General features: G+C 47.0%; 1 protein-coding gene across 15 annotated transcripts in view; it reads right to left on the bottom strand.

Annotated features, from left to right (window-relative positions):
• Window positions 1–10,767, bottom strand: part of CD44 (CD44 molecule (IN blood group)) — an 86,801-nt gene extending 76,034 nt beyond the window's left edge. For 7 of the 15 annotated variants that reach the window (XM_019639538.1, XM_019639541.1, XM_019639545.1 and 4 more), the window contains exon 1: window positions 10,523–10,767. In XM_019639538.1, the coding sequence (XP_019495083.1) occupies window positions 10,523–10,589 (67 nt within the window). In that variant the 5' untranslated portion in view covers window positions 10,590–10,767. The remainder of the gene's footprint in view (window positions 1–10,522) is intronic. The other 8 variants (XM_019639547.1, XM_019639546.1, XM_019639548.1 and 5 more) reach the window with 6 other exon arrangements.
• Between the last annotated feature and the right edge of the window lie 3,990 nt (window positions 10,768–14,757).

The following is a 14,757-nucleotide window of genomic DNA, read 5'->3' as shown; positions in this document are numbered from 1 at the left end:
TCTGGTCTTGCAGGTAAGCCCAGAACTGGCTTCCTGCAGTTTTAGCTGCGAGACTGAGAGATGTTGCTCACTTCTCTGGCCTGAGCTTCTTCATCTGCCCTCTTCCAAGTGGTTGAGAGGATTTGGTGGAGTCCCCTGAGCATAGTACCTTGGCCCTAGGAATCATTCTTGGCCACTGGAGTTTAGGACGTAACTCGGTCCACACGCTTGTTCCTGACTTGGATTAATAATTCACTCCTGACATTTAATACAAACCAGGCATCATTTTTTTTTGGCACTGCATTATAGTCATGTTATTGTTTCCATTAAGTTTTATGAGGCTTAGGTGTTCGTGGTCCCACAAAGTGGTGGATTTACAGAAGGTGAGGCCTGGAAAGGACTTTACAGATCAAGTAGAACCTAATCCTCTCATTTCACACGTGGAAAATTGGAGGCAAATAGGGCTGAAATGATTTGCTGAGCACCACACAGTGAATCAGTAATAGAGAGGAACTAAGAATAGCCATTTCTATTCTCGAGACACCTTCTATGTGCTAGACACTTAGCTCTATGTGCTAAACATTGTTCTAGAACTTAATGTGTGCAACTGCCTGAGCTCATGCAGCTCTTAAGTGACAGAAAGGGGACTCAGCCTGAGGTCTGTCTTGTTTCACTGCCCTGCTTCCTCCTACATGACCCTCTTCCAAAGCCCCACTTCCTCACGCCCATTCTACCACACGACACATCCAGCTTGGCACAGGTGGTCTTTGGTATGGAAGGCTTTTAAACCATTGAAACAACTTCCCTCTTTTTTTTTCTTTTAACATAATTACCAAAAAGCCGACATCTTTTCTCAGAGTGTCATGATGTGAGGGTTGGGGTTCTTTATACATGAGGCCAGATTTGAAGTAAGTGCTGGGACATAGAGGCAGACAGACCCATAGGAAATCAAGATCCCTGTTCTACTGGACAAAACCTAATGAACTTTAAGCGTCCCCTGCCTTGCCTGACATGTCAAACCTCAAGAAAGATACACGATACACTCAAATTGGAAAGAGTACAGAGAAAAGAAATTTCAAGGTTTGAAGATCGCTACAAGAGGTACTAGAAAAATTAAAATTGTAAGGTTTTTATAGACCAGGAAAGTTTTTAAAAGGATGAAAAGGAATTTGTCAGAACCTTTAAATCACAAAAGGTAAATGGTACAGATAGCTTTGCTAGCCAAATCTAGAAATTCCATTCATTGTCAGCCATCCAAATATTTATTGAGCACCTACTATTAAGTGGGGAACTGTGGCACCAGCTGAGGGCTAGGGTGATACAAAAATGTACATACAGTATGGGCTTTTCCCTAGGGAGTTTATACATTCATGGGCAAAAGATAACAGATTGCCACAACACAGCTCAGAAGAATCCCTTGACCTTCTTTTCAGATGGATATGTTTGTGGGGGTTTTATGAATTGTCAGGGAGAAATAACTAGGAAACAACAGGGAAAGTGCAAGTCACTCAGAGAAGTCGACAAGGACGTACCCGATCTCTAAGGCTGACCTTGGGAAGATAACTAGTCCCACTACAGAGGATCCACTGCAAAGACAAACTTATAGGCAGGAGGTTCTGTGGCAGCATCACTTCCCTCTCTAAACTCTTATCTGCATCTACGTGACTAGCCCTCTTTCCGGTACCTACGCCTTTGTCCACCATGCAGGGAAGTAGTGGCTAACATGTGGGGATAACTCTGACATCAACTGGTCTCTGTGGGCTTCAAGATGATGCTCAGCTCTGCTGGATTCTGCTTCTTGAACTAGACACACTCAGCAATGGCAACAGTTGTGACTGGCATATAGTAGATGCTTGTTTAATATTTTTGGAGTGTACGAAGCCTGGGGCCAGGGGCCTGAGCAGAAACGACCATCTAGGCCAAAGGCAGAAGACCAGGTATTGACTGCGTGGAATTGCTGGTTTCTACCTGGCATCTCAATTTGCGTGATGGTGAACATGGGTGAAGAAGCTTTACCATCATCATTCTAATGCCTTAGCAGGTCCTCTTTGACAGAGGAAATAGAAAAAGATGCTGCCTAGGTCCACGACTAGTACGTGGGTCCTTCTAGCAGGCACTGCAGACGTGCTCAGGTGCGATGAGATGCATTGACATTGAAATAGAAGGGGAATCTGGGATGAATCTCTGTCTCCAGGCCAAAGGCCCGAGCCCCTTCCTGCAGACTAACTGAGATGTCCCCAGGGAGCTTTGCCTCCTCCTTTCCTATGTGGGTTGTTTCCAGCCAGGGACACCCAGAAGAAACATCCTCTCCCTTCTTTCCCACCTCCCCATGCAATGGTCATCTGCTGGGCCATACAGAAGCCGGGCTGTCCAGTTTGGGCTAGGATTGGGGAAAGGGGCTATAGCACACTCCCGGCTTTAGGTCAACTCCTTGCGCCTGGTGAGTGCAGCCTGATTCCTGACAGCCTCCACTCTGTTTTCCTCCCTCCCTCGCTCATCAATGCTAGCTGGTGGAGAGAAGGGCCTGGCACCAAGGACCCTTAAGCTGAAGGCAAAACATTTTACTGCTATTTGATTAGTTCATTTCTCAGCTTTGTCCAATCAAGAGCCAAAGTCCTAGACAATGGAGAAACATCAAACAGCGATCTTCTCCTTTCATCCAGGCAACAAGTAATGATGTGATAATGAACACATAACTCAATTCACCATCCCTTTCAGTCCTACCCTCTCCCCAACTTCCTATCACATAGAAAAGAGCAAAACATCTATCCAGGGATTGGAATGAATGAGCCACTCATAATATGAATGGGAAGAAGTTTCCATGACAACTTCTTTTTTATTTTTGAAGTCCCAGGCCCCTCCTCAGACACCACATGTGAAAAAGGACAAAACCAGCTCTGTGGGCCTTAGGCCTCTACCCACACCTGATTCTCAAATGGGGTTTATGAAAACAACCAGAGTGCTACCAGGTATCATCATTTGAGTTTCTGAGGCTGCCCTGACATCTCGATACACTAAGGAAGCACAGCAATGTAGTAACTAAGAGCATGAACCCGGTAGCCAGACCCCTAGGGTCTGAATCGCGGCACCATCACTTTCCAGCTCTGTGGCCTTGGGCAAGTAAGTTACTTAAATTCTCTATGCCTTAGTTTTCTCATATGTAAAAGAGGGATGATGATAATAGCACTCCTTCATAAGGTTGGTGTATGGATTAAACAAGTTAGCATATAGGAATGTATTAATATACAGGAAGATAAGTTAGTATATAAGAATATATTAAACAAGTTGGTATATAGGAAACAATTAGACTGGTCAGCTGGTACATGGTTAGCACTCTATAGGTGTTTGCTATTATTACTAATAGTGGTGATGGTATCACAAAAATTTACAACTAGCTGAAAGAAGCAAGCGCAAAAGGTGTAAGAGTTCTAAGTCTCGAGAAAGGTTGTGGGGAAGAAAGATGGACTTTCAGGTGCTGCCAAAGGAGATTGCCAATGACATCCCAGTAAATGCTCAAAATTACCTGTTTGTGTGAATAATCTCTCTCCCCACTGGAGTGTTCCAATGAACCTATGCTCTCAAATGCTGAAGAATTTTGAGATTTTTGGGGCTTGAGTTTTGCAAATCACCTCCTTGATGACTCAGCCCCTCTCCACCCACCTGGGACCTGTCTGTCCACACTTGCACTTAGGAGGGACACTTGCCTCAGGAAGACACACCCAGGCAGCCAGTGTACCCCAAACTCAGGGAGATCATGTTGGGAGATTCTGTTCCCCCATAACCCCCATGCCCTCATTCTGTGTTTGACTCCCTGTCTCTGAGTCTCACTGGACAGATGACCCATGGGTATGGAGGACCTGCTACCATGCCGGGCAGCTTCAGACTTCGCAAGCTCTATGGAGAGGAGACACGTTTTGTTATTGCCAACGTGGCTCCCCATCAGATGGCAGGTTTCCCTGGGGACTTTCCCCTTTAATTGCTGCAGGAGATGCACAGAGAAGGCAAGAGTCCCCATTGAAGCTTTTCTGCTTCTCTCTCAGTTGCCAATGCCTTCCAGAAGCAGGCATGGGGGTTGTTGGATGGGTGTGGTCCTCTCACCCAAGAAGTCCAAACTCAGATCAGCATCTCCAAAATAACCAGACCCTTATGCAGGTGGCTGCTGGGGAGTGTTTTATTTTGAGGCTTAAATTTCAGGGTTGCTGTCATCGTCCCGGCGGGCTCCCACTCCCTTCTCGGTTCAGGAATCCAGTAACCCTGTCCTTAGACAGACATCCCAGCCACAGCAAGCAGCCACCAAAGCCACAAACAGATGAACGATCTCCATCTTTGGGCAGACCAAACACGAGTCCTATGATGGGCAGCTGGTCAGCCAAGCGCCCTCCTCAGACCTGACTCGAGCAAGACAGCCATCACCACTGTTATATGCACGTAAATGTATTTGCACCTTAGATGTACTATTTCCATATGTGGATAGTGTTATTTCTACATTCCAGGCATTTGTTTCAGTTCTACAGTTACTGATAACAACTATGGGCCAGCACTGGGATCTGGGACCACAAAAGTGAGTGAGACAATCCTTGACGTCAGGGGTCTCCCACAATGCTGCAGATAAAAGATATGTCACATTTACGGTTTTCCGCCTTTGAGAAGTGTGAAAGTTATTAGCACCCCTTGACCCTCAAAGATAAAAAGGTGTTCCTGCGTCATTTTACTCTGAAGCTTTAAGGCTAATTAATCGGTGACTTATGGGAACCAGACACCCCTTTGTAAAAGATGAGGTTACTGGGATGGCTGCCATCCTGTTACACCAGGGATTCTCAGTTGGGGGCAACTTTAACCACCCCACCACCCACCAATCTGGCAATGTCTGGAGGCATTTTTTGTTGTCACAACTGGGACGGGGGGATGTACTACCAGAATCTAGCATGTGGGAGCCAGAATGCACAGTTAGCCATTCTTCAGGAAACCTTATGCTGGACTGTGAGCGGTGCAGGGGCCAGCATTGTGTCCTCCTGACAATGACCTCTCCTGTGCCTAGCTACCTGGTGCACTGGGTAAGCAGTGCATACGCAATTGTGGACTACACTGTCTAGTCAGTTCATTAACTTATTTGAGGATGGGTAAATTAATAGCAGGATAACAGAAATATGCACACCCCTTTCTCATTCCCTCTTGTTCATATATTCAAATCCTATCATGTCCGCGTTGCTCCCTCTTCTCCATCATTGATTCCTCCAGCCCACCTTGCTGCACCTCAGCTTGGCAATGCCATGAGCCCTATCATCTAAACTGGCCAGGCTGTCACCCAACTATACCGTGTTATGCATGCAGCACCATCAAGGTCTTGAATGCAAGGCCTACATCTCATACGTTGAATTCCCCATAGTACTCAACACAGAGTGGGACCCACAGCAGAAACCTTATAAATGCTTAGCAACTGGCCAGCAATACCCACATTATGTGTGGACCCATGCGTTCAGATGCCTATAGACTTACAGGCACACATATATATATATATATATATATATATATATATATATATATATATCCACATCGAGCAAGCAAGAGTCCACTATGTGGCTTTTCCTGGTACTTCATATATTGTAGTGATAGAGAAATGGAGAACAGAGGAATGCTAAATATTTCCTCTCCAAAGTACACATTTTCTGAACCAAGCATCAATTTAATCGGACACTACACTGAGTAAGGAGTTGTAAAGATGTGAATTTATTTATGTGAAAAGTCTTGCAAAATTTTTCACTTCTGATTACATGAAGGTATGCATTTATTTGTAGAAAAATATATAAAGATTTAGTCAAAATATTTATTGGGTTGTCGGAAAAGTCATGACGTATTTTTTTATGTTTTTCGTTGCAAAAATGCGTCTTGACTTTTCCGACAACCCAATACTATGTGTCAATTGGTAGGGTGTTTGCGTATTAAAATATGTACTGTGTGTTAATTGGTAGAGTATTTGTTTATTCAAAATCCTGACTCCCCTGGAAAGTTTGGAATGTACAATCACTGTACCCACAAACTTTAGAAAGCACCCCTTCCTTACTCTGGCAAACTGGGCTTGTTGGCCTGCTTAGGGGGAGTATGCTTTTTTAAAAAAAAATTTCAGTTTGCTAAGTGAGTGAAAAGTGGGGTTTAAATTTAAGGTGGGAGGCATTAGCTTACCCTGGCAATTCTAAAGAACACTTGTGTGCTTCCCATTCAAGCAGAGGCACAGCGGAAATTGAGTCATCAGCTTCTTGCTGTGCAAACCCCCAGAATTTTCCTTTGAGGCAGAAAAGATCCCCTTTGAGTACGATGCTTTGTCTGGCAGCACCTGCCACCTGCTTTGGTCATTCTTTTACAAGAGCTACTTCCCTTTCAGGCTCTGGGTGGAGTCCATTAAAAGGGAGGTGCTGGGGAAACACAACTGCAGCCGCTGTCCCAGCCCCAGCCAGGCGCAGCTTTGCTCCCACCACTTCCACTCTGTCTGGGGACCTCAGCCTGGAACCACCTGACTTGGCAGGCAGATCTGAAATCTCACTTGGGTGGCCACGTGTCACCTTGGGGCTCCACATTGGCTTAGATCCTTGACTTTTGTAGAGAACGTGTTTGCCCACCGCTTGGGTCCTCAAGGCTCCCTCACTTAGGTACATACAACCTGCTAAATCTAAATGCTGAGGGTTTCCAGTGAGCAGGTGACACGGGGGCTTTTTGGGTCAATGCATCTAATTGATTGTAGGGTCAGTGTGAGAGACAGCAAAGGGCCTCTTCCTTAATTTTCAGGCAGAGGGCATTGCCTTAACTTGTCTCTTAGATGAGGAACAGCCTCTCACTTTTTTCCAAGCCTGCAAATGAGAGCATGTCTAGAAGGGCAGCTGGACTCTGATAAGGAAAGGGACTTAATTTAGTAACAAGTAACTAGGTTGGCATCTCTTGACAGCTGTGGCCAAACCTGGGGAGAGACAGGCCAGGGCAGGGTAGGGCAGGGCAGTCAAGAGTCCACAGCCTGCTGGGGAGAGAAAAGACACTCAAGACAGGCTTCTCATTAGCTGGCCATAAAGGATGGGGGGAGAACCACACACAATGTCCAAAGTTTGCCAGAGGCAAAGTAATGAATCAAAGGAGCACAGACATGGGAGTCTAACATGGGGGATGTTAGACAGTAGGAGACCCCGACTCCACCACATATTAGCTGTGTGTCCTTAAATGTCATACCATCTCCCTGAACTTCAATTTGTAGTGAAGAGAGTGCTGAATGTATATTGGGCTGTTGCGAGGCTTCTGCAAGAACCTATGCTAACCTCTTGCTGAATGCCTAGCATGGAGTCGGTGCTCAGTAAAGGGTATTTCCTGGGGACTTAGGACGCTGCTTTGGACAGGAGCATACGCTGCAGTAGCCAAGTGTCAAGCTTTCAAAACTGGGTGCTCCTAACTCGGAGGGGTCCAGGAGGCCCTGGAAGCCCCAGGACAGTACAGAGAGTTTTCTTTGAGCATCAACTTTGCTTATGGTAAGAAATATACATATCATTATTCTTATATTAAACTCAAACTGAGTATATTGTGGAGTAAAGTAAAAAAAGTGTCATTAATGTTTAAGGTTGCATTTAAGTCATGAAACACCAGTAGACCACACCTTGCCCACCCATTGCAGGGGATAGAGGTGGAACTCATGGCAGCCGTTGGTGACACTGGTGTTTCAGAAACCCAGTGTGTGCAAAGTATCCTGCCTTAACACTCTGGCAGAGAGAGGGGAAGCCATGCGTCCCTCTCATTCAGGATCTGTCTCCTTCTAGGGAAGGAACGGGTTTTTGGGTTTGTTTGGTTTTTTTTGAATGATCCTTGGAATCCCCATCTCTGAGTCTATAACAATGAGTCAAGAAATATTTCTTGAATGAATGGAAGGGAGGTCTGTCATAAACTAAGAATTTCAGGCTAACCAGTATCCCCTCCCATGTGGGGCATTTTGGAAGAGAATGGAAACTTTTCCTACTGGCTGCCAGCCTCAAACACGCCTACCTGGCACCCTGCCTTTGCAGGAAGTCGATGTCCAATGTGTATCTGGGGGAATAACTGAATTAATTGATGCTACCTCGTCAGTGATGGACATTTGCTTCCTTGCTCCTTCACCTGGGAAAACACAGCCAAAGCTCTAACGCCCAGCAAGAGGGGTGTCTAATGCTCAGAGAGAGCAGAAGGGCACATGCCACCCCCAAGCCCCAGAGCTCTCAGACACACCCCAGGGGTGTGATTCCCTAGCGATGACCTCTGGCCCACAGAGGAAAGGCAGAGATGTGTGCAAGAGAGCTCATCTCACCCTCCACCCAGGGCCACTTACTTCCTCCCACATATGGCACCTACTTCCAAGTATCTGTTCTCTAACTCAGGGTTTCTGGGTCCAATGTTGTTTAACTGCATTTGTCCATTTCTCTCTGTTTTGCTTTCCATATGGAGATTGGCTCTTTCTTCCTCCTCAAAGCCTCGCCCCTTTCCAAAGTTTCCTCATTGTCTTCCAGAGCCCATCATCCCCGGGAATGGAGCAACCACAGCGCCTTTCCTTCCCCCGTCGTCTCTCTCCTTGCCCTCCATGTCTGCCCAGCCTGAGCTCACTGTTAAGTCATGTCTCCTTTCCAAGTCTTAGTTCCTTTCAAACAACTTTACAAGCACATGAAAGCCCGAGTCCAGGCAGTTATTGCTACTGGCACTTTTTGTGCCTCCTCCAAATGACGCTGCCCAAAGCGACCATGGAAACGTGGGGTAAGGGTGAGCCTGCCGGTCTCTGGGAGAACCTCAAGGGTCAGGACAGAGCCAAAATATTTGGGGATGGGTTCCTTTAGAAGGATCAGGCAGACAAGTTGAAAGGAGTTGGGAGTCACAATCCTCAGAAAGCAGAAGACATCATGGAAGGTAACATACAAATAAACTTCCCTAGAGGCCCCTCTTCTCTGAGGCCAGGTCCAGGGAAACACTTAAGTTTCCCTCTTCTCGCTTATCCCAAGAACTCTGCCTTTCAAGAGCTCATTGGCTCTCCAGCCCCAGCCTCTAGTCCACTACAAGCCCTCCTTCTCCGAAATCCTTTTAGATTTTGTCCATGCCATACACGCAGTCTCACATAGTCTGACTAAGCACAGGCGAATGGGCCTGTGTACACATGAGCACCAGTCCTCTGGCTGTGTGAGCACTGGCAAGTCAACTTCCCTCTCTGGGCCTCAGTTTGTTTCTCTCCTGTAAAACAGGGCTAATAACAGGACACATCTCACTTGACCACCATGAGGGTAAAATCACATAACACATGTAAAGAATTTTACGGTGCCTGGCATAGCGAAAGTATGCAATAAATGCGGCTAGTGCTGTCATTCCAATCACTATTATTATTATTATTATTATTATTATTATTATTATTATTATTATTTCTGTTTTGGGAATCTAAATCCTGGATCCCCCCTTATTCTCAGTTTCAAGTACCCAGGTAGGACTGCGTCTTTTACCTTCTTGGTCTCCTCAGAGCGAGGTTTAATAAACGCTTGTTGGGTAGAATTAACCATAGGCTGAGCTGTTTTAATGACCCAGCTGGCACTTCTTAAAAGAAAAATTAATTTTGCTCGCGATAAGCAAATCAGCCATGTAATTATCCATACATATATAGACAAAGGAAAGGAACGCTTGGAGTTCAGCCTCGCCAGAATACCTCACACGCAGCCACCACCTCCACAAGCACCGAAAGTCACAGACCCGTCTGGAGGCGGCTTCGGCAGCCCCAGCTCCAGCGTCCCTGATGCCCAGGCTCGTGTCCCTGTTCCGAGGCCGCCAGGCGGGAACATGAGCCACATTACTTTCTGGATTTCCCCTAACCGATTGGCAGAAGCAGACGTTTACAAGGACTGAGCGGCTTGCCCAGTCATTGCCTTTCCGACTCACACTACCTGCCCCAGGCTGGCACCTCATGGAAACGCAGTACCTCACCACAGAGCTGGTTCAAGTTTCCACTAGCGCGAAGATAGTCAGAGACCGGAGCCAACGGTGAGAGGGTTGGAACCCAGGCGCAGTGGAGAGCAGCGGGAAGCCAGGGCCCCTTCTTGGAAAGCTCATGGCCACCAGCTCTCACACTCCAAACTGTGCCTACCACTATGGCCACATCGCTACCAGCCCCTGCCCTGCCCCTGCCCCTGTCCTGCCTAGCTCTGCCCTGCCCTGCCCGGCCACAGCCCAGTCCGGCTTCGAGCGCCCTTGGGCACAAGAGCCTGTTAGTCCAGACACCCGCTGCGCGCATCCAGTAGTACAGTTAACTTTCTGAGGATCTGGCGACCTCGCCCAAAGCTGCGCGCCGGCAGCTTGCCCAGCAAACTTTCTTCTCTTTCTCTTTTCCTATTAACAGAACGGTACTTCACACCAACAAACTCTCCAACAGCTTGGTGCAAATCTTAGCCCTCCTTCACCGAATCCATGTCGCTCACCGCCCCCTTCCCTCCGGTCCCCAGGGCCAACTCAGCCTGCGCGGCTGTCCTGGCCACTCCTGTCACTCCCTCCCGCTGCCCCGGCGGGCACTCACGGATCTGCGCCAGGCTCAGCTGCACGAGGCAGAGTCCCCAGACGGCACGCCACCAAAACTTCTCCATGGCGTCGGAGCGGACCGAGAGAGCAAGCGAGTGGAGCTAGAGCGTCCTGGCGCGCTGGGCGGGGGGCCGGCGGAGGACAGGGCAGAGAGGGCAGCCCAAACCTGCCAGAGGCTGGGGTCCTGATGGGCAATGAGGGCGCCTCGGAAGTTGGCTGCAGTTTTATTCGAGTGCTGAATGACCTAAGAGGGAGGGAGGAAGGGAGGGAGGGAGGGAGCAAAGGACACACCCAAGTGAGGGGGGCTGTGACTAAGCAGCGGGCAGAGGTTTAAAGACGTACCAGCCCTCCTCTGCGCGGGCCCCTGCACCCCCGGCCGGTTCTCTGTGGAGATTGCAATTCGGAGCTGCCTGGAAGGCGCCAGGAGCGCCGTGGGGTGCCGGTGAGCCCAGAGACGCACCGGCTTTCTTCTCCCAACAGCTAGCTCGCCGGCTGGAAGGGCAGCGTCAGCAAGGAGGATGACTGAGTCCTGAAACCTCGCCCCACTGGGTTCAGCCTCAGGCCTCTCCTCTCTGCTAAGTTCCTCTTTGAATCGGGCCAGGGCATGATAGTCTCTGGGTTGCACAGGCAGCTGGATATTCTGAGATAGGAGCTGGGAAAGTGGCGAGGTCCTGCGTTGGATAGTGGTGCTTCCCTGCCCGTGGCGGGGACGAGGAATGGAGAGTGCTTCTTCCCAGGAGAGCGAGGGGGAGCTCATTCTTGAAAGAGCAGTCAAGACCACGTGGCTCCTTGGACTTTTACTTCTTATCAGAACTGCTCCAGACAGACGGTGACGGCCAGCCATGCGGCTGGCTGGCTTTTGGCTCCACTAACCCATGTGCCAACCTCCAGTCTCAGGCTGGAACCTGGATTCATCCACCCATTCGTCATCCATCCACTCACCCATGTTCTCATTCATCCTCCTCAATATTCTTCCATCCACCCACTCATCTAACTACCCATCTTTCCTTACATCCCTCCAGGGTTCACACATCTATCCATCCTCCTGTCCATTCATCTATCCAACCACCCTCCATACTACTTCTTATGCATCTTTCCATACATTTTTTTTTCACGTTTCTTCACAAACTCGTGTCCATCTACACATTATCTTCTTCTCCATCCATCCACCCACGTATTTCTTCATCACTGTATCCATCCATCTACATAGCCATTCATCATTTTATCCATCTTCTCATCTACCCACACATCCATCCGTTCTTTCTTGGTCCCATTTATACTCAGATCTGTGCAAACATTAACCCACTTTCTCCCATCTAGCCTACCCAATAAATCTCAAAAAAGAGTTGGGGGAGATTGTTATATCCTTCAGGGAGGCATTTTGAGTTTGAAAAATCATATTTGCATTATAATTTCACATCCTGTGATTTTAATATTTGGAAATCAAAAGCAGTATTTATTGTGAATGTGGACTACTGAAAGTAAATCTGAGTGGACTTCTTGCCTGGTGAGATACACAGGAAATGATAGTGGTTATCAGTGACTGTGGCCAAACCCTGAAGGAGCCTTGCCAGAATTTCTGAGGGAAAGTAATTCCCTTTTTGAGTTTGTTATTTATTGAAAAATCGAGGGAAAGTGCACTCAGCCATCTTTAATTCATTAAACATGTAGTGAGTGCTCAAAGGTATCACTAGAAGTAAGACCGTCCCTGTCTTCAGGGGCCTCTTGCACTTTGGTAAGGAATGAGGCTCAGGAACAGGCTGTTACCACACAGTGTGTGTGTATGTGTGTGTGTAGAGTGCTATTGATTCTAGAAAAAAGAGCTGCATCCTTTTCTGGGGAATGCTGGGAGGGGCGGGGGGCTTCACAGTGGAGGTGATAGTTGAACCAGGGATTCTTCAGAAGAAGCCACAGGGACAAAGCATCCACAGGGAGTGCTCTGTAGTGAGCAATAGCAAGGATTCAGGAGCCCGAATGCCCTGGTTCGCACCTTGCCTTGGCTGCTTACTATTATAGTTGTGTGATCTTGAACAAGTCAATTAGCCTCAATTTCCTCAAGTCTAACAGTATCTATTTCATAAAATTTCTGAAGGTTAAATGAATCAAAAGTCCTGCACATATTAAGCACTAGATATGTGTGCATATATGCATATAGTAAGTGCTATATACAAATGTTTGCTATTATTATTAAAAGCAAAACTGTGAGTGAAGATGGAAAAGTGAAAGAGCATGGCTTGTTCAGGCAATGCAGAGCAGTTTGGAATGACTTGAACATGTGATCAGATGAGGAGTTTAAGGGGGACAGCAAGATATTCAGGATAGAGAGATAAGCAGGGGCCAGGCCGTAAACTGTACCAGAAAGTCTGAACTTCATCCCTAGGAAATAGGGAGCCAATGCAAGTTTTATTATGGTTGTTGTTATTATTATCTTTGTGCTAAAATACATATAACATAAAATTTACCATTTTAACCATTCAGTAAGTAGCATTTAGCACATTAAAAAAATCGTGCTGCAATCACCGCTATCTTGATCAGTTCAGGCTGTTATAACAGAATAGCATAGACTGGGTGGCTTAAACAATAGAAATTTATTTCTCGCAATTCAGGAGGCTGGGAAGTTTGAGATTAGGGTGCCCACATGGTTGAGTTCTGGTGAGAACACTCTTCCTGGTTTGCAGATGGCTATCATCTCCTATCCTCACATAAAGGAGGGGAGAGAGAGAGGGGGGGGGAGAGGGAGAAAGGGAGAGAGAGGGAGAGAGAGGGAGAGAGAGGGAGAGAGAGGGAGAGAGAGAGAGAGAGAGAGAGGCTCTTTTGTGTGTCTTTTCTTATAAAGACACTAATCCCATTTAGAGGGCTCCACCTTCATGACCTAATCACTTTTCAAAGGCCCTATCTCCTAATAACCATCACATTGGGGGTTAGGATTTCAACGTATGAATTTTGGAGGGAAACACACATTCACCCAATAACAGTCACTATCTAGTTTAATGTAAGGAGAGCCTGCATGCTGATAGGCTGCTCCTCTTGCATTTTCAGGGAGAGTGTTTCAGATTGAAGCATCACTGGACCTACTCCCCAACCACTCCGTGGCTGGCAGTCCATCACTGAAGGGTGGCCTATCTGAAAGGAAGACAGTGCCTCTGAGCCACACGTGAAGAGTAGGCACTTAGCAAAGTAGTAGTAGAGTTGACCTTGCTGCTGACTATGACCAAGAGGACACTTTCCTGAAACACCTGGGGGCAACCGGGCTCCAAGGTAAATCTTCAGGAATTAACCATCTGAGAAACCTGCCCTGGTGAATTCCATGGAAAGAATACTAGACAAAGAGTGGCCTTGGACATCTGATATTACCTCCAGGACATTCAGCTTTTTTTTTTTTCCTCATTTTTTCTTTTGGTGGAAGAGTGAAGCGGGATGGGTAGTCACTAGAAACAAGCTTGTCCTACTGTGTTTCATGGGACTTGGAGGCTCCTTGGAGACCCCTCAGAAACAGACACAGAGGTCAAAGCAGAGATTTAAGTATAATCTGTGCCTTTCCCAGCTCTGTCCCCATCCCAACCACAGAAGTTCCACTCACATCAATTTTATACACTAGACTACTGTGTGAGATTTCATTTTGACAAAGGAGTTTACTTTTTAAAAAAATATATTAAAACCAATAGACTAGGTAGGTCCTCTTGGATGCTGGTCCCTTCTGAATTTGTGCAATGAACAATCGGTGAATGAAGAAACGGATATGAAAGTGCTTTGCAAACTGTGGAGGGGCATGCAAATTCTAGGGATTATAATTAGGATTATTCTCCCAGGGGGAAATATTTGGCCTGCCTGATTCCCGATGGTTTAGTGAGAGACTAAGGTTGTTTGCCCCCATGCCACAGATGACTCATTTCAAACTGGCCTGGTCACTGACTGAGTCAGGGGTAGCCTTTGGGAATTCCTGGATCACCTCTCTGAGCTCCTCTGTCACCCTTGTTCCAGTGCAAGTACCCCACCCACACTGGTCTCACAAAAACTTTCCCATGCTATTCTCTGAGCTTCCATAAAGATTAAATCCTTAAAGTACTAATTTTAGATGCTCAGTATCTGTTGTGTGTTGCACCAGATACCTTTCTAAGCCAAACCATGGGATGTGGGAAACTGAAAAAGAGAGCTTGAATTGATCTGGGTTGACGTGAGAGCACATATTTGGAAAGAATCCAGGATGCAATCAGCAGCCTTGGACTAAGAATG

The sequence above is a fragment of the Hipposideros armiger genome, unplaced genomic scaffold, assembly GCF_001890085.2.
Source record: "Hipposideros armiger isolate ML-2016 unplaced genomic scaffold, ASM189008v1 scaffold_44, whole genome shotgun sequence".
In the NCBI taxonomy this organism is placed as follows: Eukaryota; Metazoa; Chordata; class Mammalia; order Chiroptera; family Hipposideridae; genus Hipposideros; species Hipposideros armiger.
The sequence above is the reverse complement of the archived record's forward strand: the minus strand, read 5'-3'. Positions and strand labels throughout refer to the sequence as shown.